This window comes from Priapulus caudatus, unplaced genomic scaffold, assembly GCF_000485595.1.
Source record: "Priapulus caudatus unplaced genomic scaffold, Priapulus_caudatus-5.0.1 Scaffold13, whole genome shotgun sequence".
In the NCBI taxonomy this organism is placed as follows: Eukaryota; Metazoa; Priapulida; class Priapulimorpha; order Priapulimorphida; family Priapulidae; genus Priapulus; species Priapulus caudatus.
In genome coordinates this window covers 298,754-322,149 of record NW_014577074.1, presented here as the reverse complement: position 1 = coordinate 322,149, position 23,396 = coordinate 298,754, and the positions used below count along the sequence as shown (strand labels likewise).

At 41.3% G+C, this 23,396-nt stretch overlaps 2 protein-coding genes across 10 annotated transcripts in view; one reads left to right on the top strand and one right to left on the bottom strand.

Moving 5' to 3' along the window:
• LOC106808123 (DNA topoisomerase 2-alpha-like) overlaps positions 1-2,436 on the top strand; it is a gene marked incomplete in the record, with an annotated part of 41,196 nt that extends 38,760 nt beyond the window's left edge. The window contains 1 exon segment of the mRNA XM_014810707.1: positions 505-2,436. Coding sequence (XP_014666193.1) covers positions 505-660 — 156 coding nt within the window.
• A 510-nt stretch (positions 2,437-2,946) lies between these two features.
• On the bottom strand, positions 2,947-22,097 carry LOC106808791 (islet cell autoantigen 1-like). Of its 9 annotated transcripts, none has more exons than XM_014811687.1 (14): positions 22,082-22,097; positions 15,539-15,600; positions 15,022-15,208; positions 14,545-14,617; positions 14,026-14,149; positions 13,209-13,407; positions 12,442-12,666; positions 11,549-11,806; positions 10,902-10,965; positions 9,799-9,957; positions 9,016-9,156; positions 7,668-7,949; positions 6,586-6,662; positions 2,947-4,826 (listed from the first exon to the last, which is right to left on the bottom strand). In XM_014811687.1, exons 2-14 carry the CDS (start codon positions 15,547-15,549, stop codon positions 4,710-4,712), a joined length of 1,917 nt encoding a protein of 638 aa, XP_014667173.1. In that variant the 5' UTR covers positions 15,550-15,600; positions 22,082-22,097; the 3' UTR covers positions 2,947-4,709. The 9 variants fall into 9 exon arrangements, with proteins under 9 accessions (XP_014667173.1, XP_014667132.1, XP_014667140.1 ...); XM_014811646.1 differs by lacking the exon at positions 22,082-22,097 and adding an exon at positions 21,988-22,024; XM_014811654.1 differs by lacking the exon at positions 22,082-22,097 and adding an exon at positions 21,992-22,013.
• Between the last annotated feature and the right edge of the window lie 1,299 nt (positions 22,098-23,396).

The window sequence follows — 23,396 nt, the reverse complement described above, 5'->3', positions numbered from 1 at the left end:
GGTCAAAGGTCAAGAGGTGTAAAAGAAGGGGGAACATTCCCTCCTTAACTTAAGGTATAGGAAGGAAATGCAGAATTGCGGCACAAATCTAAACGGCTCGACCTAGGCTCGTGATAGTCGGTGTATAGCATCATGGTAGGAAAATCCATCACTGTGCCGAAATTTGAGGTCTTATGTATAAGACGTCTTGCTATGCACAAATGAATTTATCAGCAGAACACCAGACACCAGATGAGCCCTGTCGCACTGCGGCACTTGTTTATTCTCCTAGCACTCTCGTTGCTTGTGTTGTTAGTTTTGTTTGTCCACCTATAATTTTATGGGCCACCTTTGGCAAAGTGACAAGGCTAGATGTGCGCTTAGAGTGATAGATTGATTTATGCAGATAAATGTCGTTAGCAGGCTAAAAGATTTGAATTCATCCACTGTTACCATGACATCTGGTAAACTTATTATTCCAAGTTGTTGTTGTGCCTCCAAACATCCGGTTGTTTCACCTTTCAGAAGAAGCCAAAGAAGAAGGCAACATCGGACGACGACGACGACGACGAAGACTTTGACAACATACTGAAAAACGTGGCAGCGAAGGAACGGCCGGGTCGGTCTCGGCAACCTGTGAAATACAAGTTCGACGACGATGATGGCGACAGCGACTTTTAGGCAACTCCGCCTGCCTGTGTCGAGTGAGTGCGAGGTCGGTGTGCAAAAGGGCTTATACAGGCAGCCGTGTAAACAGCTGTCAGTCCGGGCACGACACAGCTTAAACAGTGTACTGATAATCGGTCGTTTTCTGCTGATAAACGCTCGTTTTTACAGATTACCCCGTCATTTTCTATAGATAATCGGCGTTTTTCTGAGACCAATCTTTGAATTTTGAACAGTAGATGTTTGGATGGGTTGTATAATTCGCTCGTTACGCCATTGCTCGTTCGTTTGGATGTTCTTAGAGAACGTCGGATGACACACTGGGAGAAGCGTGAATTCTTGATCCGACGTGTTAAACGTTTTTTACGTACACGAGTCGGATTCACTCATAGAGCGAGTCTCGGTTCGTTAATGTTTAATTATACAGTGTTCGCTGTTTGAAAATTTGTAATTGGTTTCAACGTCGCAAGCCTTGAACGGCATAAATTTTGCGCTCCACCTGCCAAGAGTTGATGACGTCGTAGGTTTGTGACGGCGTGACCGTTTGTAATGTTTCCGACCGCGCGGACGCCTGGTGTCGTACCGACATCTCTCCACTCGTGTTGTGTTCGGGGTCGGCGGTGTGGCACCAGGCTCCCTGTGCAGCAATGCATAAAGTTCACTTGCGGACTACACTGCCAGGAAGAGCTAACACTCGCATGTGAACAAACTCGTTGGATACTCTGTACTCTGTTCTCAGTACTCTGGATACTCGGTCTGTGCACTCGCTAAATGTACATACCGTCTACGTTGTGGTAACTGTTGAGCAACGTACGTATAACTAACTACTCGTCGGTCTCCAACCTTCAGGGATTGATGCCCCGAGTGTAAGTCGTGTGTGTTGCAGGTGTTTATGTGTATATGCGTGCGTGCGTGCGTGCGTGCGTGCATGATGGCACCTGTGTAGTTTTCTGCGTGATACATTGGCCGGTTCAACGTTCTTAAACCGATTTTTAATTGCAAACAAGCAACTTATGCAGCACGCCGGCACGCAATGCTATTCACACAAGTTTTTTCAGCTCGGTCAGTACTCACTTAGTCGCACGATTTTACTTGGCGAATCACCCACCGGTCGCTCTGCACGCTACGATGTAAATAGCTATGTCTCTGCAGTCAGTGTCTGATATTGGGCCGGGCCGCCTCTCGGGGCTGCGGCCATGTTTTTTACCGTGGGGTGTCGTTAAATGCGGGGAGGACGGCACGTGTGCGGCTGCTATGTGCTTCTAATTCTCATTACTTCGTGTTTATTTTATATAGATCGTTTCGTGAAAGTTTTTGTTCGTGTCGACGTTTCTTCGTCTGCCTCTCATGATCGGGTTTTTGGTATGCACTAGTTTTCTGTGTTTAGTGTAATTTGGAGATTATTAAGAGCACATAATAGAGGGAGGGTCCCACTATTACGTACTGCTAATGTTAATGGGTTAGGTGGCTATCTAAGTTGCATCTGTTCCTATTATTAGATCATTAGTATCACGTATTTACATTCCTGCTGTTGTCTTTGTCATGATAAAGGATCGTTTGATACATTCACGTGCAGTCGGCATTTGTTTACATCCAAATGTAGTACTAAATACTCTATCGATAGTATTGTGGTAATGTAACTGTTCCATCTTTAGAATGTATTAGTACATACTAGTAATACAGCTGTGAAAAAAAAAAATTAATTTGTTCATAATTGATTTACTAAGTGTCCTAGTGCAAAAAACATGACTGAGTTCAAATTCTTAAATCAAATAAAAGGTCAGCACACTACATTAGTAGTTTCAGGTTGTTTTTGGTGGGCTTCTTCTTCTTCTTCTTCTCGGGTCACTACACTACACCCGGCCTAGCCACTGCAGCACACATGACCTGGCATGGTCTCCAGGCACGGTCTCCAGGCACGGCATGAGCCTCAAGGTCTCCAGGGCTACAGGGCTCTGGTAATAGGGGGCATTTCAGGAGATTGGTCCTCCCCGCAGTCGCATTCGGTTGGGCCATCTTCAGTGTATCCCCATTTCTGTATGAGTGCCCCGCATCGACCAAACCCTGTCCTGATGCGATTTAGGCATAACCACGTCGGCCATGCCTTGTTGGCTCCGGCTGGGAGGGATGGTGGGCTATATGGGATAACAAGTATGATGGGATAAAAGAGACAAGACTTGCAAAGAAACGTAATGTAGATAGACACACAAATGTAAATATATTTCAATAATTAAAAATGACCTGAAATTAACCCTAAATGTGACCTAAAACATTATTCCACAAAAAAGTTAACCATACTAATAGGTATTTAGACACCACATATTTATTTACTTGATCATATATGTGAAATATGGATACAGGCTTCAACGATATATCTGCGCTGTAGATTATATAAATTGTAAATAGCATCTTTGGTACAAGTATCTTAGATTTGGTCCATAGTGAACTGAAATAAATATATTAAACGGAAAAATAAACTTAAAAGCATATTTTCACTCTTTGGTATACTAGTTAAATAATGTTCCTTTAGAAATTACATACACCCATTCAATAAATACTAATCGTAAATACACCCAAGAAGTTTGATATATTTTACATTCAGTACATTTCTGTTCTGACGTGCAGGTTTGTGACACCTTTGAGCTATCACATGGAGTAATCTATGCATCAGACACCTTAAATAATGAATAATGTTAAATAAATACAATTTCCCTTCCTCTGATCTATCCGTCTGAACATGATAACCACCCCTCCCTTCTTGGATATTGTTGACGTTGTGGTCAAGCTAGATCAGATTTTTTACGAGTGCACACCAAATTGTCGTCTTTGCAACCCTTTGTTAAGTAGCACAATGTTTAGAATGCTTTTACTGCAACACTGATTGGCTAGACCTACTTGTCATTCACTCGTGGTGGATAGGTCAATTAAAGATTGTTCTATATTGTAATAAATGAATTTCTCTGGCTGACGGTTTTGGTCATTCTGACAGTGGCACTTTAATTCGGTTTATACATTGAAATTCAGCCTTAAAACCCAAATCACTTTATCACCATGACCACTATTGATAGCTAATGATATAGCAATACACGAATGCAAATAGGAACTCTGCCACACATGCGAATGCGCACACGAGTGTAACGTTGGAGCACAAGAATGTACGAACTATGGAATTTTCTTTTGCACTTCAAACACTAGACAATAGTATATAACTAACTAAACCTACACAGGTACTACTAACAAGTAACTTAAAACTTGGACAGGATACGACATCCCTCCGCAATATCTTGTCTTGTAACATGACTTAAAAAGACGGACGTGTAAATGAAAGCTGGCAGTTCCACGGTCGGAAGAGGCATTTGTTTCATATTTTTTATTCACAAAAATACAACTTCAATGCCTTATTCTTCACAGTCAACATTAGGGCCTGGAACCAAAATCTGTACTTGTATCCATTCATTCTTGTAAAGACAAATGTATTTAAAGGGTTCACATAAATACACTGTCTGCAAATAACAGTAACCAGGATACATATTATATTGTTCTCTGTGTGAGTATGGCACAGACAAAAATATTAATTTTAAAGAACATGGTAAAGAACAGAGATAGGAATTCTCACCCATCAGCCATATAACAGCTGCTATGGCTATATTAGATATGGTTTGAGTAATTTATAACTGGGCTAGCATACTTGTTACTACAACAGAACAGAATGAGCAATAGTGATACGTACACGCATGTGTGTGATAACGAAAATATAGCTTGCACGTGCCTTTTCAACAGACAATTTTGTGCCGAGCATTTTATGTGGTGTACAAGTGACGGAATATTCCTTAATACCATTACCGTATGACGTCCACGAAAAACCATTTCAACGTGTCTACATTATCACAACAGCTATCATTATAAAAACAAGCTGCTCGCAGACAGAACTACTGACTGGTATACGTAGCATTGCTTTTACGCAGTCCCTTTAGACTCCGAAAACAACAAACACATTCAACGAAGCCGCCAACATGGCAGCTGCCATAAACACACAGCACTAATGCTACTGCTGCTGCTGCCACCTAGCAGTTTCGATCGTCGACTGCAGCTTCCTGGTGGCCGACAGCATCTGGGTTGGAGAGAGGATCCAGGTCTGCAAACAGGTTGAACCAAGCAGACATGTCCGCCTTCTGGTCCGGCTGGAAGGCAGGCAACACGAGCAGTAAGTCACGTTTACATTGAGTAATACCATGATGATATATTATACAACGTACTATTAGGAGTGAATGAAAAACACACATATAAAACCATTGATTTGCTCCTGAACATATGCAGATTATTATGGCAATACACTAAAAAAGAATATTGGATTAAAATGCATATATTATTATACTGGATTAAAATATTAGCCATGAAACCAAATTCAAAGAAAGTGTCAATGACACTATAGCTCACCTTGGGTGTGATAGAAGAGGGAGATGATATTTAAAATTTGGTAAGTGTTTCATTTATGATGGACCAAAATGTTATCAAATGTCCTTATTCCCTGTTTTATACTAATAGAAATTTCACTGTTTTGTTTCAGGGTTAGTTTTGATGCGAAAATAAATGTTTCAGGCCTGAAATATGGGCGAGAGATGGCGCTACGCCTAAATGATCGCCATTTTGGTTTTCGATTATCGCGCAAATAAAAGCAATAAAATATTCCAGTCAAATTACTGTAACAAAGAATCTAAAACACAATATTACACCACGTAGGTATGATTAGGTAGGTAGGTAGGTAAATTTAACAAAATCGAATGAATCTAGATGGCCATTTTCATTTTTGCCAAAAAGTGAGCGTGGCTCGAAAGTAGGTAGACTGGCATGCTCCAAAATAGGACGTTCAAATCCCTCCCATTGGAGTAACAACTATATGCAATTTTAAACATGTGGGTCAAACGGTTCTTGAGTTATCATTGACCGTAGGCAGACACTGAAATGCATAGTGAAATTGGCAAAATCTACCTAATTTGCATAATTAAAAAAAAATATCAAAACCCCGTGATATGTTTTGGGGCCAATCCTTATTCATACACATACCAAAAATAAGCAAAATCCGTTGAACATAAACTGACTTATGGTCATTCCCATTTTTGCCAAAAAGTGGGCGTGGCTCGAAAGTAGGTCAACTGGCGTGCTCCAAAATAGGACGTTCACATCTCTCCCATAGTAACAACTGTATGCAATTTGAAACATGTGGGTCAAATGCTTCTCAAGTTATCGTTGACCGTAGCCAAATTGACGGACGGACGGACGGACGGGCGGACGACGGACGACACCCCATGGCAATAGCTCATCTTGACGATGTCAATGTGAGCTAAAAATGGACAGCTACATACAATGTAGGTGGAAGTAATAGGTATGTCTATGCCATTACGGTGCAAAGCCTGTATGGTCATAAAACATGGATAGTGGAGTAGTCATGTTGCCATTCAAAGGTCCTACTAATTGACCATCTGTATCTACTATGACTTATCATAACACTCATTATAATACTTTGGTCAGGAAGCAGTTAACAGCACCATAACTAACTCATTTTGCCTGGGAGGGAAGGGGGGGAGGGCAAAACCACGCATAGCTTCTGTTCTGGGCAGTTGATCGTGGGCAGTTTGTCATTGGCTGTGCATCACTTGCCCCACCCTACACTAGCTATGGGGGGGGGGGCAAATTATAACAAGTATAAAGTAATACCTGTATATAACGGCCACTGCAAACACGACCATTGCAGCTAGGTAGCTATTCTATAGAAGTGGTTTCACTGTACAATTGCCATGCAAGGAAAATGGCAACAGTGGCCTCAACGGACAGGGTGCAGTTCTATAGACAGAAAGAGGTGGTCACTAACACAGGTTTGACTGCATTTATTCACAATAGGCATGTAACGCAACAGATTTGTAACTACTGCTAGTCTGCTACCTTCTTTCCAGCTGGCCGGTCTATCGTCTGCTTTTGTTGTTGCTGCTGCTGTTGCATCATGGGTTTCGCACCAGCTCCTACAGTTCAGAGAAACATGGGTTCAATCACTCGTAAACTATATACAGACTAAATTCACAAGCCGATTAGCATTTATTTATGTACATAAATATATATTAAGTAATTCTAATGCATTATAATACATTATGTTAAATTATACATTGTGTATGTTATATTATATGTATGTGCTATAAATTTATGTACATAAACCATAACCACAACAATATTAAAATATAAAACCAAACCTAAATATGTATTGCCTTTGCCCGTAAACCTGGACACCAATTAATGCACATACGATAGAACACGAAACGCTTGAAAATAGCAGAAGTCAAAAAGCCATTAAGCCAAGAAAGTAAACACATGGAATAAACATTCAGTCGGTGATAACACTAGTACTGGCCCGCGACAGCTGGATTAACGTAAATTTGTGCAAATTGACCATCAGTATCAGGCACCTATCTATCTTGCTTATTTTGATAAACTAAGATATATAGCTGCGCTAGTACAACACAGATGTTATAGATCCAGACACTCAACATGGTCCCAAAAGTTAATCTTGGTTCAATCAATGTAACAGGAATACGTAGACGCGGACGTGAGGTATGTTTGATCGGAACGGATCCGTGTGATCATGACAGCTTCATCTTGATCTGTCCAAAGAATCGCAAACAATCACTCCAATCAAAACATCCATCCCAATCCTCCTCAAACTGCATGTTGACCTTTGTGCAAAGCAACCTATCATATTTGGTCGTTTGACGCCTAACGACAAATGCCGATTAGCCGATTCATGGTGGCGCCACATTGTATCCACTTGAATCCGCCTCAAGAGCAGGATCGAGAATTTACACAAAGAATCAGTGATTCAACCACCAAACACACGTAAACGGTGACCACGAGTAGGAAAGGTACCGAGTTAGCGAGAGATAGTGAGAGAGAGAGACTATAGCCTTGCACACGTTGTTAGACATGCACACCAATTGGACCATCAACCTCACACAAAAACCCTAACACACTCTCACCCTCCAACACATCATCACAATTGGCGGAATCTCGTGGATTTTTGCACATCTCCGCTGGACTGGGATTTTCTGCCGGACCACGCCAGGCCACCGCCTGCACGCTACTCTCTCCCAGCACAGCACGTGGAGACTGGCCCACACTAGCTGATGGTCTAGGCAACATCGGGCCAGCGAGCGTGTGACCGTTGTATGGCATCATGGTGCTGGGATAGTTAGCAAGCAAGCCCACGCCGCTGCACTGCAGTGCTGCTGCGGCCGGTGCCCACGCTGAATATGGGTGTGCTGTCATGCGCAGCGGCAACACAGATCATTACAAGAAACGAATAAGAATAAATTATGTCTATGAGCACGTTCATGCACCAGGAAAATAAACTGCACGACTTGAAATAGATTTACTACCGAGCACACAGTACAGAATAGACATGAAAATAAAACATCACAGTCAATAAACAGCCAGTTATAATTCGTATGATGTCACTTTTGAATGAAACCCAGGTGTTTTCCATAGAGAAAACGTGATAGTTCATATGTAGTTACGCGTAGGCAGCATTAAACAGTATACAGTAAACAGTAGACAAGTCAGGTAACAGGTCTAGATTCCCCTCCCCCCACCCCCATACCACCACCACCATGTCACACTGACTGCACGGAATATGCCGCGCATATGTGTGAAGTGGCTTAAGTCTATATTAATTAAGTATTATTGGCTAGAGCTGCCCAACGGTTATTCGTTGGAGGGATACGTGTTTTGGTTACTATGGAACCCAGAGAAGATTTCTGATAGATATATATGAAAAACAAGCAATGAATGATGAGGCAGTAAGCAGTCTCCATCGCTACAAAATAACAGGAGCAAATGATCACAAATTATTTATTATTTGTGATTATTTACTTTTGATAATAACCAGTATATACTGACAGACAGGGAGACAGAAGTTGAAACATCATTGTTGTAAATAATTGTATATAATTAATCAGGAGTGAATAAAAACAGGACAGGAGTGAAGGTAGGTTCTTACTTAGGAACTGCTGTAGATTTTTTAAGCACACTTTGTCTTTTGAGACACAACAAAAAGTTAATGCAATCTACACAGTGTGAAGATGGCCTCGAATATTTTTACCCAAGCTCTTAAAGAGAATAACCCAGTGGAACCACACCCCCGTAGTGCTAGCCAAGGCCTCCTCTAATCCTCACGAACTACTAGCTACTAGAGATAAGACAATGCAACTACAACCCGTAATGCCTACCCATGACCCAGACACCCTGTACTGTTCAGTTTTTAATATGCTTCCTACGCAAACAGCAGCTTGGTGTACGTGAGACGAGGCTATGGGCAGCATTGGTTACCTGTCTGTGTCTGTCGCTGGTCAGCCTGCATCGTCGCTCCGGCGTGCGAGTCGAGTCGCATGTCCAGCATCTGCGACGGCATGAACTGCTTGCGGTTGTCGTGTGCGGCGTCCGACTCCACTGGCGTGTAGTTGGTTTGGCCTGAAAACGTCGCAGACGAACGATGTTAGGCACTCGTCGCGAGAGAAGCAAATGCCAGTTCAGGATTTGATCGTGTGCTGCCATCTGCTGACAAGCTTAGATAACTTCAGTCGACTCGGCAAAGACGTTTCAAGCAGTCATCGCTACTAATAGATTGCTTACATCCGGTCACGAGAGAGAATTACTCTTGATACTATCGTGAAATCCTAAAAATAAAATCTTAATGAACTTGTTTCACGTAGAACGACATTAACATCGATTTTATATCTTGAGTCCTACGCCTTGCACACCGCTAGCCCATGTTGACCGTGATTCACCGTTAGGATCGATTCAATATCTCAAATTCTACGCCTGCAAACAGCTAACAAATGTGATGGCGGTTACTCAGTGTTAGAATGGATTCAATAACTCGAATCCTCTGTATGCCTCGCACGCTACTAGCGAATATTGGACGCTATTCGATTCGTTTCACGCGAGAAGCTTTTACAATAGGAATTAATTGTGAAGCAGATTACACGTAAAATCTCGACTGAAAAACTTTGGATGACAGTTACAGGGTTTCATATGCGATGCAGGTTACAGGGTTTCATATGCGATGCAGGTTACAGGTATGCTAAGCCGCTGCGGCGCGCGTGCGTTTACCGGCGAGGGACTGGGAGCCGAACACAGCCTGCCACTCCTTGCTGAAGTCGTCGGCGCTGACGGCCGAACTCTGTACGTTGAGGATCTCGTTCAGTAGCACCATGTCGTCCTTCTGGCTGTCGTCGGGAGCGTAGTCGTCCGAGAGAAGGTCCTGCGGGTCTGCAGGAGAGCAGGCACGGGGCGTCAAACACTGCGGTGACTCAGAAGAATCGCGTGAGCAAACGCTTACAGAGCGCATCGAGCAAAACGTGTAGTTTAGAAAAAAACATTTAGTTCTTTTGGCTCTATTTATGGAGCACAGGGCCTTGTATTGCTTTGGTTTTCATAACGACAGCATTGATCACATGCAGGACTGGCACAATGATAAATTCTGTATATTCTGACATTGTGATTTCTTCCTGCACCACACCCCATCACAGCCCCTAGTCAAGACCTGATCAAAGCTCTGGTCATGGTAATGGGACTGAGGTGTTGCAGGTTGTGCGGGTCCTGGTAAGTGGTGTGTCTGGTCTGCCACTGGTCTGGTCAACGTAATTCTACAGTTTCAGGAGGCTTTGTCCCCTGAGGCTATAGGATTTTAAACAATTCTCATGCCTAAAGAGACGTACCTGCTTCGAGCATGACAGGTACTCACGCTTCAAGCAAACAACCATATCCACAGGCACATACTGGACTACACGTTTACCGAGCACATCAACAAACGCATAGTTTAGAAAGTGTTTTATCTGTCGTTGCCATTGCATGTGGACTCGGCAACTGTGTTGCTTTGGTTTCCATAGCACGCTTTCTCCAGCAGACCTGCTCGCTCTAATGTGAGTGAGGTTGCTAGCCCTATGCCAGCGCAAGAGAAGAAATTAACCTGTTTCGAAACATCGCAGGAAGCTGCGCTTTGCGCTACAAAACATGTCCTGGGGGCATCAAAAAACGTATTTTATGAAGTGGCAGACGGCAAATAAAGAAAGGAAAAGACAAGAAAACGTTCATCCAACGATGCATAGACTATAGTGAATTTTCTGCCTTCTTTTTTAAAATTTTAAAATTATTTTTTAATTTCATTTTCTATTTCCTTATTGCTACCTAACTCTGCATGGCAACATACTCACCATTTTGTGCTGCTCTTGGTGATTCTAGGGTCCTTCCCGCTCGGGCGCTAGACATAGCAAGAAGCTGTGCAATAACAGAACACCATTAAAAATGTGAAATAATCACAGATTCCACTCAATACTAACAGAGAATACACACGGTTTTACCACTTATACATGATGGCCATAAAACGCATTACTATTGACTATTACATTAGAACTCTTACAATATCATAACACTTGACCTAGTCCCCCTCCCGTGAATGGACAAGTAGCTCATTGCGCATTGCGATATGCACCATATAAAAACAATGGATGGTAGGTAACATGCACGTAAGTGCCGCAAAGTCAACTATTTGACAAGCACATGTTGAAAGCATGCGTACACTGGTCGAAGATGGCCAGCCATCGACAAAAACTGGGCTTATTTCTCACAGACGGATATAGGTCAAATTTCGGTGCAGGTATAGCGCGACTGAGATGCGAGTGGTGATATTTAAAAGCAAGTAGCACAATTTAGATGCGAGTGGTGCAATTTAGATCCGAGTGGTGTAATTTAGATCCGAGTGGTGTAATTTAGAAGCAACTAGCACGGATGCGAGTGGCACGATTTAGCTGTGAGTAGAACGAGGTAGATGTGAGTGGCGTGGTTTAGATGTGAGCAGTACCTGACTAGGGGGACACTCTTCGATAGGACTCGAGTCCTGCAGCAGTCGATCGAGCTGCATCAGCGCCTTGTTGCTCTCCTCCTCCTCGATGTTAATTAGACTCGCCGTCTCTTTGTCGGCCCTCCCCTCCTCCTCCTCCTCCTCCTCAGTCTTATTCGCGACCACATCCTCTCCCTTGGCAGAATCACCCTCCTTCTCTGCTTGCTGTCGGACGGTCGAAGTCTGCTCCACGAGTTTCTTACATGGCTCTGCTAATTCCTGCGATTAGAGATCGAACATTAGTGACTTCTGTTACCACTGACATATCTATGCTATGCGTACGATATCATACACACAATATACGATCATATAGATATGTTCACGGTGTTACCTTATATCGAAAAAATTCATCTTTTACCTATTGACCACCAGTTTCGCGACTTGTTCTTAGTCTTTCGAGATTTCTTCCCACCGACACACGTTAAATGAAATGCTGTTAGTAAAAACAGACGGAATTGGCGCAATATTTCTGAGGGACGTGTGCCTGGACAGAGACATGGATGCACAAACAAATGCCAGTGTTTTTCTGCAAGCTCTATCAGACTATGTCAGACGAGTAGAAAATATCTCTTATTGTTCATTTGTCTGTAGGAATGCAGAGAGAGCTGACGAATCAGCTAATTGACAATTCAGTCAATCATTGCATTAGAGGCATTCTAAAAACTGCTTACTAACACGCTGCTGAAAGTCAGAAAATTCAATGCGCATGCGTAAAATGCAAGTAGTCTAGCTTGACCAGCCTAGCAACAATATCCAAGGGAGGTGTGGTTATATAACTAACTGATGGATAGCTCTCTCTCAACATAACAGAAAAAAAATGGTATGAGTAGGAGTAGAAGCAGCAGCAGCAGTACCTTCAGCATGTTGAACTCGTAGTGCTGGTAGCCCTTGAAGCTGGTCAGTACTGTGCCCATCGTCGTCGATGTCTTCTTCCAGAAGTGCAGCAGCGTCGACTGATAGTTGGCGAGCACGTGTGAGAACATGTTGCAGCGACTCGCCGCTAGCAGGTCAATCTTCTGTATGCAGTCTACCTTCAGTCGGTCAAACTTGGCTTTGGTTTTCCTCACCTGACCTTGCACCTGCAGCCGATGGTTAGTTATATTTTAGGTTTAATAGTAAAGTTAATAATAATAGTTATTTATTAATTAGTTTATTTAATGTTTTTTTAAGGAGTGCAGATGGGGTGTGTATATCTAAGGTGAAGTTTTTTCCTGAAGTTGTACAAATTTCTAGGACTTGAAAGGTTCACTTTCTACGACTGTAAGATTTGAGCCGAATACAATCCTTGTGTTTTGTATGGCCCAACAAGCGATCATTGAACAATCATTGAACAAACTCATGCAACAATCCAATTTTATTGCCTATCAGCAAAAATTCACTTGCACTCAATGTCAAGGACTTTCTAGGCCCCAAAATAATAATCTCCAATTTCCCAGAACCAATGGCTATTTTGCAGGACTTTCCAGTCACGGAAATTTACACGTTAAAAGTCCGAGATTTTCCAGGTTTTCTACATACGAACCTTGTGCAGAGTGAGCCGCGCAACAACGTGCATCACACACGACACAGTTTGCATCTAGAAAAACATACTTCTTCATACTTTTGACTACCAAAGGTTTACCTTTCTAAACTTTTCCAGCCGTTTGAATGTGTCCGGGTCAAGTTCTTGTGATACATCTTTCATCCACAAGAGGGCAGCACGGTACTCTGTTCTCGCCTTTTCCATGCGTCTGATTGTGATGTAAGTGTCGCTGATTGCACGATACTGGAATGTTTCCACTTCATTGTACAGTCTCACTAATGGAACTCGAATAGCAAGCCTGTCGTAAAAGAACAAACAACATAATGGAACAACAACATATATATAATAAACAATCTGTACTAATTAATGGTGTTGAAAAGTTGTGATACACGTATTTAGTAACACCCATCATCGAAGCAACACATTGCAAATACTTCTTGGAGCTAAGGTGAAAGGATGTAAAACTGTTTATTAAATAAATAAATAAACAAATACTTTTTACTGATAGATTTTACTGCTGTGCCACGGAATTTTCTTACCCAAGTAAATAATAGTACAATTAATCTATTTCACTCAGATTCATCCACAAAAATAAGAAGAAATTTAGTAAAAATGTTATGTGCCTATTTTTTTTATATAACATACAAATGCTGGGCTACATCCCAGCTGAAATAACATGGATGCCGATCAGTCTGAATTACAAAGCAGCAACAGCCACCTTGAAATAAATTCATAGGACTTCACGATAACATGAAGTGTAATTTTATTTTATGATAAATCCAAGTATATTGATCTATTAACGAGTTTAGATTGCTAGACCGGTGGTATGAACGGTTGATAACGGGGAAATTAATTAAATTTTTCCTCAAAAATATAATTATTTTTAATAGCTGACAATGGTTTCAGTTTGTCCTACCTTTGCTGTGCTGAGTACCCTTCTGTCTTGCCAACAGCTACCAGCATTTTACCAGCTCTGGTTTTGTCAATTTTGCCTTGTTCCTTGAGAAACCTTCCCATACAGTTCTCCTCTTGAGACAAAGCTAGAAGAAAACCAATATTTTTCTGATGACACCTTCAGACAATATTGAAACAAACTGTTGATATTAGCTTACCCTGATGCCAGTATAAAATAGAGTGTTTTCCCCAAAACACATAAAAGTGCACATCAAACATACCTGTAATGATATCCATAGCTTATAGCTTTGTAAACATACATATCAATATATAGACATCCAGGCAAAAATTTAGTTGATGGTAGAAAACAATCTAAGATAATACCACAGACGCTCGCACGCACGCACGCACGCACGCACGCACGCACGCACGCACACACACACACACACACATACACATCTCAACACACATATGTACGTGCATACATATGTTCATGATAATAGATATAGATATTGTAAATTGTTATCCTATATCTACGAACCACAAATGCCATCTTGGTATCTCTCAATCACCCGGAGCAGTTCTGCGCATGATTGCTGAATGGCCTCAAACAACTGAAAACAATATGCGGTAAATATTCTATTAAGGCTGTAAAATACAAAACTGGTTTAAAAAGCTCTGTTTAAAAAGCAAAACAGACACCACGCACACCAACGGCAAAATATTTTTTCACAAATTCTCCAACAATTAAAAAAAAACAATTTTCTACGACCTCAGGATTTAACCTAACAAAATTACACAATCCAAATTTTATTGCCTCTGAGACAAAATACACATCTGGTCAATTTGCCAAACACAGAAATATACTAAAATTACTATTTTAGGTTTTGTAGGTGTTCCAGGAGCCATTCTAACACAAGACGTGAAATGGAGCGACACACTCAATGTGTGTATGCTCACACAGCAAACACCCATCGACTCGTTATGAGAACTTGTTGCCTGTAGGCCCTGTACCTACCTCAAGCTTCGTATCCAATTCGGCATCTCCCGCGACTACAAACTCGTCTTCTTGTTTGCCTATTTTCTTAATTACTGTCTGTTTCGTCAGCCAGTACTGCTGCTGCAGCTTTCCAATCGCAGAGGGCTCCACTGCATTACCATACTGATCGTAGCTTGCATGGTCATAACCTCTTCCAGAGTAGCCGCTAAAACAAAAAGATTCTTAATAATAAACAACGTAAATTGGTTCAACGGAATGTAATTGATTATGTTATTCATGACGTTTGTAAAAAATGTATTATAAAAAGTATGCATGTCTTTCCACAAAGTTTAATTATTTTCAGGTCTATTTAAAATCTAACAACACAAGTATAATTTCCCATGTGTAGTGTAAGTGAACACATAGCTATACGTACAAGGACGTACTGAGAAAATGATCTAAATATAGAATAGGAAAATCACAATTAATCCACACTATACAAACTGGAACACATGAAAATGAAATCTGTAATAATGGCTCAATTGAAATTGCTTACTATCCACTCATAGCAATGACTCTTCTTCTTTCTCTTCCTGAGGGTGACTAGGGTACACAAACCTATAAACATGTACAGAGAAAGCAAATAAAATAATCAACTTGCTTTTCTTTATTCATTGACTGTTTATATTCATATTATATTATAATAATATTAATTATTATTAACATCCTCACGGGATAAACAACAAACAACAGAAGCTTACTTCTGATGTAATTCTACTACTGCTTGTAAACTTTTGTTTTCTTTTACTGCTCAGTGTGGCTCATAGGGTCTATGTCACCCAGGGTACTATCGGAGGAAACCCTGGGTACGGTTCGATATATCGGAACGTACCCTGGTAACTATCTGATATGGTTAGGGTTAGGGTTAGGGTTTGGGTTAGGGTTAGGGTTAGGGTTAGGGAGTAGGCGTAGGCGACTCACTAGACTCGTTAGTGGAGTAGGCGAGGTATGGTCCGGCATATTAGATAGTACCAGGGTACCCTCCGATAGTACCCTGGGAGACATAGACCCTCTCAGCCTCAGTGTGCTTCCAATGCAGATAGATACAATTAACGGAGTTCTACTTTACAACACTGTGATAGATTTTCTTCATAAACAACTGCCTTGCTGATGGGTTGAGGTAAAAATTACTTTTAATCTTATTGTTACATACCTCCAGTGTTTAATTCACGAAACAAATATGTTTCCTCAAGCACAGTACTCCACCAAAATAAAAACAGGAAAGGTCAAAAAACATTTACGTTGATATTACGTTTAAGGTAAAATATTTCTGGTCGCATCTATAACAATATACAGCTGCTATATATGGATTATTCTGTTGACTTAAGATGCAAATTCCTGTCATGTCTCAGCTTCGAACAACATTAGTTTTTAGACTGAATGGCTGTTTGAAAATTAAGACAAAAAGCAAGTAAAAAACACTAATTTTCTCAGGGAATTTCTTTAGCAGCTATATATATAATTATATTTCTGATAGTTATTGTGATCCATTGTTATCCTTAAAATTGTGGAGACTGGTCAGTGGTATGTTTAACCACTGTTTTATCTACAAAATGCAAGAGAATTTGAGTCTATGAGGAAGAGGAATCACTTGTTCCAAAGGGCCAAGCATTCTAAAACACCTGTTAGTGTTAGTTGGTCTAGATATCGCCATCAAAGAAATTTTGTCTCCCAATTGAATCGTAAACATGGCATTAAAATTTTCTAAATGGCATTGCTTGTGATAAACTTGCTGATGGTGATGCTAAACCCTTTAGAAGATTCGTGAAATAAATAAAAAAACTGGAAACTGGTATCCCATCCATTCTCCAAAGTGATGGTATTTCCTGTGAGTCTCTTGCATCGAAAGCTTATCTCTACTTCTTGTGCAACCCCTATTCTATGTTTAAACTATAAGTTCCCCCTAATGAGCAAAATTGTTATCTCCCTAAGTGGTGTGTGTTCAGTGCTTAGGAACATATCCCCACATAAAGCTGCTGGTCCTGATAAGGTGCCTGGTTTCACTTTGCATCATTTTGCACATGAGCTTGGGCCTTCACTACGCAATTTATTCTATCAAGCCTATGTTCTCTTCCTTTCGATTGGAAAAAGCTCTCATTACTCCAATTTATAAAGGTGATGGAACTTCCCTTGCTTCATATTATCACCCAATCTCTTTGACTTCTCTTTGCTCTAAGGCATTTGAGCATATAGTCTACTCCTCTGTTATGAGCCATTTCGATAGACAAAAAAAGGGTCTGTCCCATCATCAACATTGGGTTTTCTACATGGGTTTTCTACTGTTACCCAGTTAATCAATGTTTTTCATGATTGGACATGAAGTCTTGACAAGTCTCCAGAGGCTGATGCAGTATTTCCAGATTTCAGCAAGGCTTTTGATAGGGTTCCTCGTGATCTCGTAATTTTCAAATTTGGTCACTTGGGTTTGGAAATTACTACGTTAAACTGGATTTCAGACTTTTTGAAGGATAGCTCACAAATTGTCTGTGTTAATGGCAGCAAGTCAGATGTGGTTGCTGTCACATCTCGTATAACCCAAGGTTCTGTGCTTGGTCCATTGTTGTCTTTTATAAATGATTTGTTTGGACGAAACTGACTGTTCTACTTCCATTCGCCTCTTTGCTTACGACACAGTTCTATACCGCACTATCTCCAATAAGGGTGACCAGTTAGCCCTCCAGAGTCTGAGTGTCCTTACTCATACTGAGAAGTGGGCAACAACGTGGGATATGTGTTTCAATACTGAAAAATGTAAAATTCTTCGCATTATCCGCTCTAAATAACCCTTGACTTTTACGTACTCGCTGTACTCTCTTACCCCTATTAAAAAATATTTGGGTCTCATATTATTAGTAGCAATCGTCGCTGGAATGTCCACATTGATTATATTTGTAAGAAAACGTCTCGTTCCTTTGGTATGTTGTGGCGTAACCTTAGCTTTCCCAATTCTAAAACTCGGTCCCTGGCTTTTAAAAAACTATGGTTCTCCCCACATTAGAATATGATTCGCCAGGCTGGTGCCTCTATACACTTCAGAACTGTTTTAAATTGGATTCCATTCAGCATAAAGCTGTGAGCTGGGTTTCCAAAAACTATCCTGATAGTTCTGATGTTGTTTTGGCTCTACTTGATTGGCCTCCTCTTTGTGTCCGCTTTCTCCATGCTAAACTTATAACCTTTCATAAAATTTATCATGGTCAGATTGGCATTCCTTCTCACTCGATGAAGTCTGTCTGTAGAACTTGATCATCTGCTTTCCACATTCATTGTCATCTTCAAAGGATCCATCTTCACAGCTTCTTTGTTTCTGTCATTCCGTATTGGAATTCTCCCCACTTCCTGTTTAGTTAATTGTAAATTTCAGGCTTTTTCTACTACGATCCACAGTGTTGATCTGTCTATTTGATCAACCTTGTCTGTCTGCATCTTTGATATAGTCCCTTGGACTTTAAAGACTAATATTTATGAGGTTGAGGTTACAAGATTGAAGCATAAATCGCTCAGGGCACATCATGTGAATCGCTCAGGCTTCTACTCAACAATGTTTAAATATTATTAAATCTTTTTATACAGTATACAAATTTATGTAATACAGGATCATTCAGCTTAGGTTTACTGTGGTGTATAAGCCCAGTACACAGTTTATCACAATAACCTCATTACCTCATAAATATTACTCTTCCAATTACTCGTCCAAGGGACTATATCGAAGACAATCACCAGATATCCAATGGCTATCCGGATACTCGGTTTCTAATCTAGTTGTCTATGGTGTACAGTGTACTAGGGCTGTCATCGATACCCACCTCATCGATAAATCGCAATAGATTTGCGTCCGATACCGATATTGAAATAAAACGAAAAATAGCAATCCGATACAGTATATAAAAATAAAGAGTTGGTACATCCCTACACCAGCGAGCTCGTGTTCATTTTACATACGGCCAGGCCTGCACAGTACGCTGAAACGTACATGTCTAGACGCATAGTCTGGTTTGCTTGATACAATCAAGAGCTAATAATACCTGAGCCCACCCTGACTATCATCTGCCACGCTTTATACGCTTATACTATGCCCGCTGTCAAGCTCTTGCCGCTGTATAATGCTATAGTGTGGCGTAGTAACAGCCTTTGGTTCCTAATGGATACATCATGCTAGCAGCGAGACCGATGAGAATCAGGGTGCCTGAGCCCGTTCAGATCGTGCGCACTCGCTCAGATGCGCTGCCGTATAAAGTTGATAACTCAACAACCACTATCCCGATTTTGACGATTTTGTATAACTATCGAAGCGGGATACCAAGCATTGGAAATCTGGCATCCAACACAAAAATCTACTATCCCGCGGATATCGGGGTACCGCTAATTTCGACCCCTGCACAATATCATTTCCGTCACTACATACAATTTTTTTTATTATATATACATACTCCATACACTAGAAATCTTTTTGAGATTTCATATGCCTGCCTGATAAAAGATTAAATTCGTTTTTTCATTCAGGTCCAGGAAAGGCAAGAGAAGTCATGTGTCGGAATATTTTGCCAAAGTTTCTTTTGCTACATCATGTTTTATTACATTTTTATTAAATCGAATCGGATCGAATCGGATCGAAATATCGAAAACAAAAATATCAATAATCGAATCGAAATAATTTCATACCAATGACAGCCCTACAGCGTACTATACTACTACTACTACTACTAGGGAGCTAGTCTAGAAGACATGACCTATTGTGTATTGTATTGTAGACATGAAGTATTGTGGCACATGTTAACTAGACTAGACCCACCAGTAGTACTACTAGTAGTACTAGTACTAGTATTAGTAAAGTTCTAGTAGTAAGTCCTGTTTAGTGTTTAGTATGAATAGCCTTAGATATATTTCCTTCATATGTTATACCTATAGGTACAACTTAGTCCAAAATACTAGTTATTCTAGTTTCTACAACACTGTCAACAGCTTAGTTATACTTACTATGCGAAACGTTATTAATAGGAAATATAATATTACTTAGATTGAAGCCTAGACCAGGGTAGCTCTAGTACTATAGCCCGCATACAGTTGGCACAGGGCTATAGGACACTCTATTTCGAATGCTAGGGACCAACTTATTCACAGTTACTCGCGGCTATAAAACGTCTGTGGTAGCTAATTAATGCCTCTTATCCGAAGTGACTATGTCTTAAGTTATATCCCCAACTAAAATTTAACCTCTAACTATTATTGAAATGGTCTGCTTGCGGTATTTCTTGTGAACGAACATTCGATTTACGAACTTCTACGGCCATTTTTGGTGGCGCTGCAGCAGCGCCAATCAGCGAGCTGGTCCCTAGCATTCGTAATAGAATGTTCTATAGCCCTGCGGCAACTGTACGTGGGCTATAATACTAGAGCTAAGGCCTGGGTAGCTCTAGTACTATAGCCTGCTTACAGTTGCCGCAGAGCTATAGAACATTCTATTACGAATGCTAGGGACCAACTTATTCATGGTTACTCGCGGCTATAAAACGTCTGTGGTAGGCAATTAATGCCTCTTGCCCAAAGTAAATATGTCTTGAGTTATATCAGCTACTAAAATTTAACCTCTAACTATCGTTGAAATGGTCTGCTTGCGATATTTCTTGTGAACAAAAATTATTTACGAACTTGAAACGGCCATTTTTGGTGGCGCTGCAGCAGCACCAGTCGGGTGTCACTTTCCCCCGGGCGTAGAGGGAGGGTGCCGCTCTGTTGTAGGTTAGGGAAATAAGGCCATGTCTAGCATGGAAGTATGACTGTGGAATGACGGAAGTGTACGAAGTGACTATAGTGCTGCCACGTAGCGGCACCCTCCCTCTACGCCCGAAGGAAAGTGACGCGTACCCGCCAGTCAGCGGGTTGGTCCCTAGCATTCGTAATACTAATAGAATGTTCTATAGCCCTGCGGCAACTGTACGCGGGCTACAGTAGTCAGTACTACTACTAGAGCTAAGGCCAGGGATACTACTGCCATAGCTCTAGTAACTATAGCCCGCGTACAGTTTACCAGTTTGCCAGTGGCAACTGTACGCGGACTATATAGTTACTAGAGCTACTAGTGCTGAGAGGGTCTATGTCCCCCAGGGTACTGTCAGAACGTACCCTTGGTACGGTCCGGTATACCGGAACGTGGTACCCTGGTACTATCTAATATGCCGGAACGTACCTCGCCTACTCCACTAACGAGTCTATAGGGAGTCGCCTACACCTACTCCCTAACCCTAACCCTAACCATATCACTAGGGTACGTTCCGGTATACCGAACCGTACCTAGAGTATATGTTCCGGTATACCGGACCGTACCCAGGGTACGTTCCGGCATAGCCACAAGTTCCCTTCTCGCTTAACACTATGTTGGAACGACGTACAAACCTACGACGTGTAACAGTCGGAGAGCCTGGTCGGTTTAGTTCCGGCAGTACCCTGGGGGACATATGATATATACTACCCTATGAGCGCTACTACTAGTAGTACTAGTAGTACTACTAACCTGTATGATACAGGCGTATGTTCCGCTTCACTACACTAACCCGAGGAGGAGCAGGACGAGGGGAGGTAATCATTAACGTTATACTTATAAGTTATAACTTATAGTAGTACTACTACTACTGGCAGTAGGCCCTAGCCTACTGCAGTGTAGCCCGACCAGGCTGTGCGACGGATTGTCTATACACTAGGGTATTCTAACCCTAGCAATACCGTTTCTTGGAGCTAACTGCAGTGCAGATACTGAGATAAGCCTACGGCTACGCTATCTTGTCCCACTGCCTGGTAACTAATCTCCGCTACCTTACAACTCGCCTTGAAATGTTCCACTCTAGCAAACAATCGCGACACTTTTGAGCAAATTTTAAATAGACAAACAGTTAGCCTACTTGTTCAAGTTGTTGTAAATAAACTAATAAAATGGAAACAATATTGCACTTGCTTCGCTTTAGGTTGTATCGTAGTATAATAACGAGAGGAAGCTGATTGGTTTGGTATTTAACACGTCACGGGCGCCATGTATGGTTCATACCATCGGGGGGGATCGGGGGGATTGCTTGGCGCCGCTGATGCTCAGACCACTGGAGCGACTTTAGAGCAACAGTAGAGGGCGTCCATAGGCAGCAGGCCTGAATAAGCATCGAACAGAAATTAATTAAAAATACTCACACTGATACTTCTCTTACACAACATACACTTTATTCATGTTAAATAACTACAGATTCATGCACTATGCTCCGCTCGAAACTTTTGCCAGCTCTATGATGCGAATTTATCTGGAGGGTGGGTAAGGGTATTTTCGTGAAACGTGATCGGGAGTGTCTATATTCAGGCCGGTACGGGAGATTACGGTACGCATATATTTGCTAATATATTGACTAATCGCGCGTCAATAAACTCAATATTCACAGAGAGTATAGCTAAGACATGTGTCTATAGGTATCTAGAATATATTATGCAAATGATCTCCCGTACCGGCTTGAATTTATATACTTTCTGTGAATATTGAGTTTATTGACGCACGATTAGTCAATATAGCAAATATATGCGCGCGGAAGTGAATTATAGATGATTAAATTTCTAAAATTGTTGGTTGTTTTTATACCTCGTGAACTGTGAATTGCAATTTATTTTGTCTGTGAACTGTGAATGGACCACCTTGCGTGAAGCGTGATTTAGCTTTTATTTAGTCTGTGAACTGTGAATAAGAGGTCTCTTTCCTCGTGAATCTATGCATGTCAGGCGCGGATTTAGGCCAGTTTGCACCGGTTTCCAGAAACCGGTCACAGGCCTCAAAATTCACCAGAATGCACCAAATATAGCCTAATTTTAAAAAAATTCCCGGGGGGCATGCCCCCGGACCCCCCTAGCTGCAGAAGAACATATGTAAACTATATATACGCACGCACGCACACACGCTCGCTCGCACGCACGCACGCACTCACACACACATGTATAAGCATGACTACTGCGCAAGCATATTTTTGATATTTAGAAGTGTTGTTGATATTTAGAACACTTGTATACTTCTATAACCTTATCTTACGAGTCTGAAATTTTAGCTGTAAACTGGATTATCCCCGTGATCTGTGAAAAGAGCATTATTTTCACTGTGAAATGTGAAAAGAGCATTATTTTCACTGTGAAATGTGAAAAGCAGTTTATTTTCACTGTGAACTGTGAACAGTACCCCCCCCCCTCTATCTGAACACATTTCAAACACGAAAATGACCAATCGGTCGCTGACGGAATGTCACGAATACACAACAAAACTAATTTTACTTTCTAGACGTCCACGAGGCATCTAACTTGCCTGCATAATGCAAATTATTGCACTCTAATGCCAA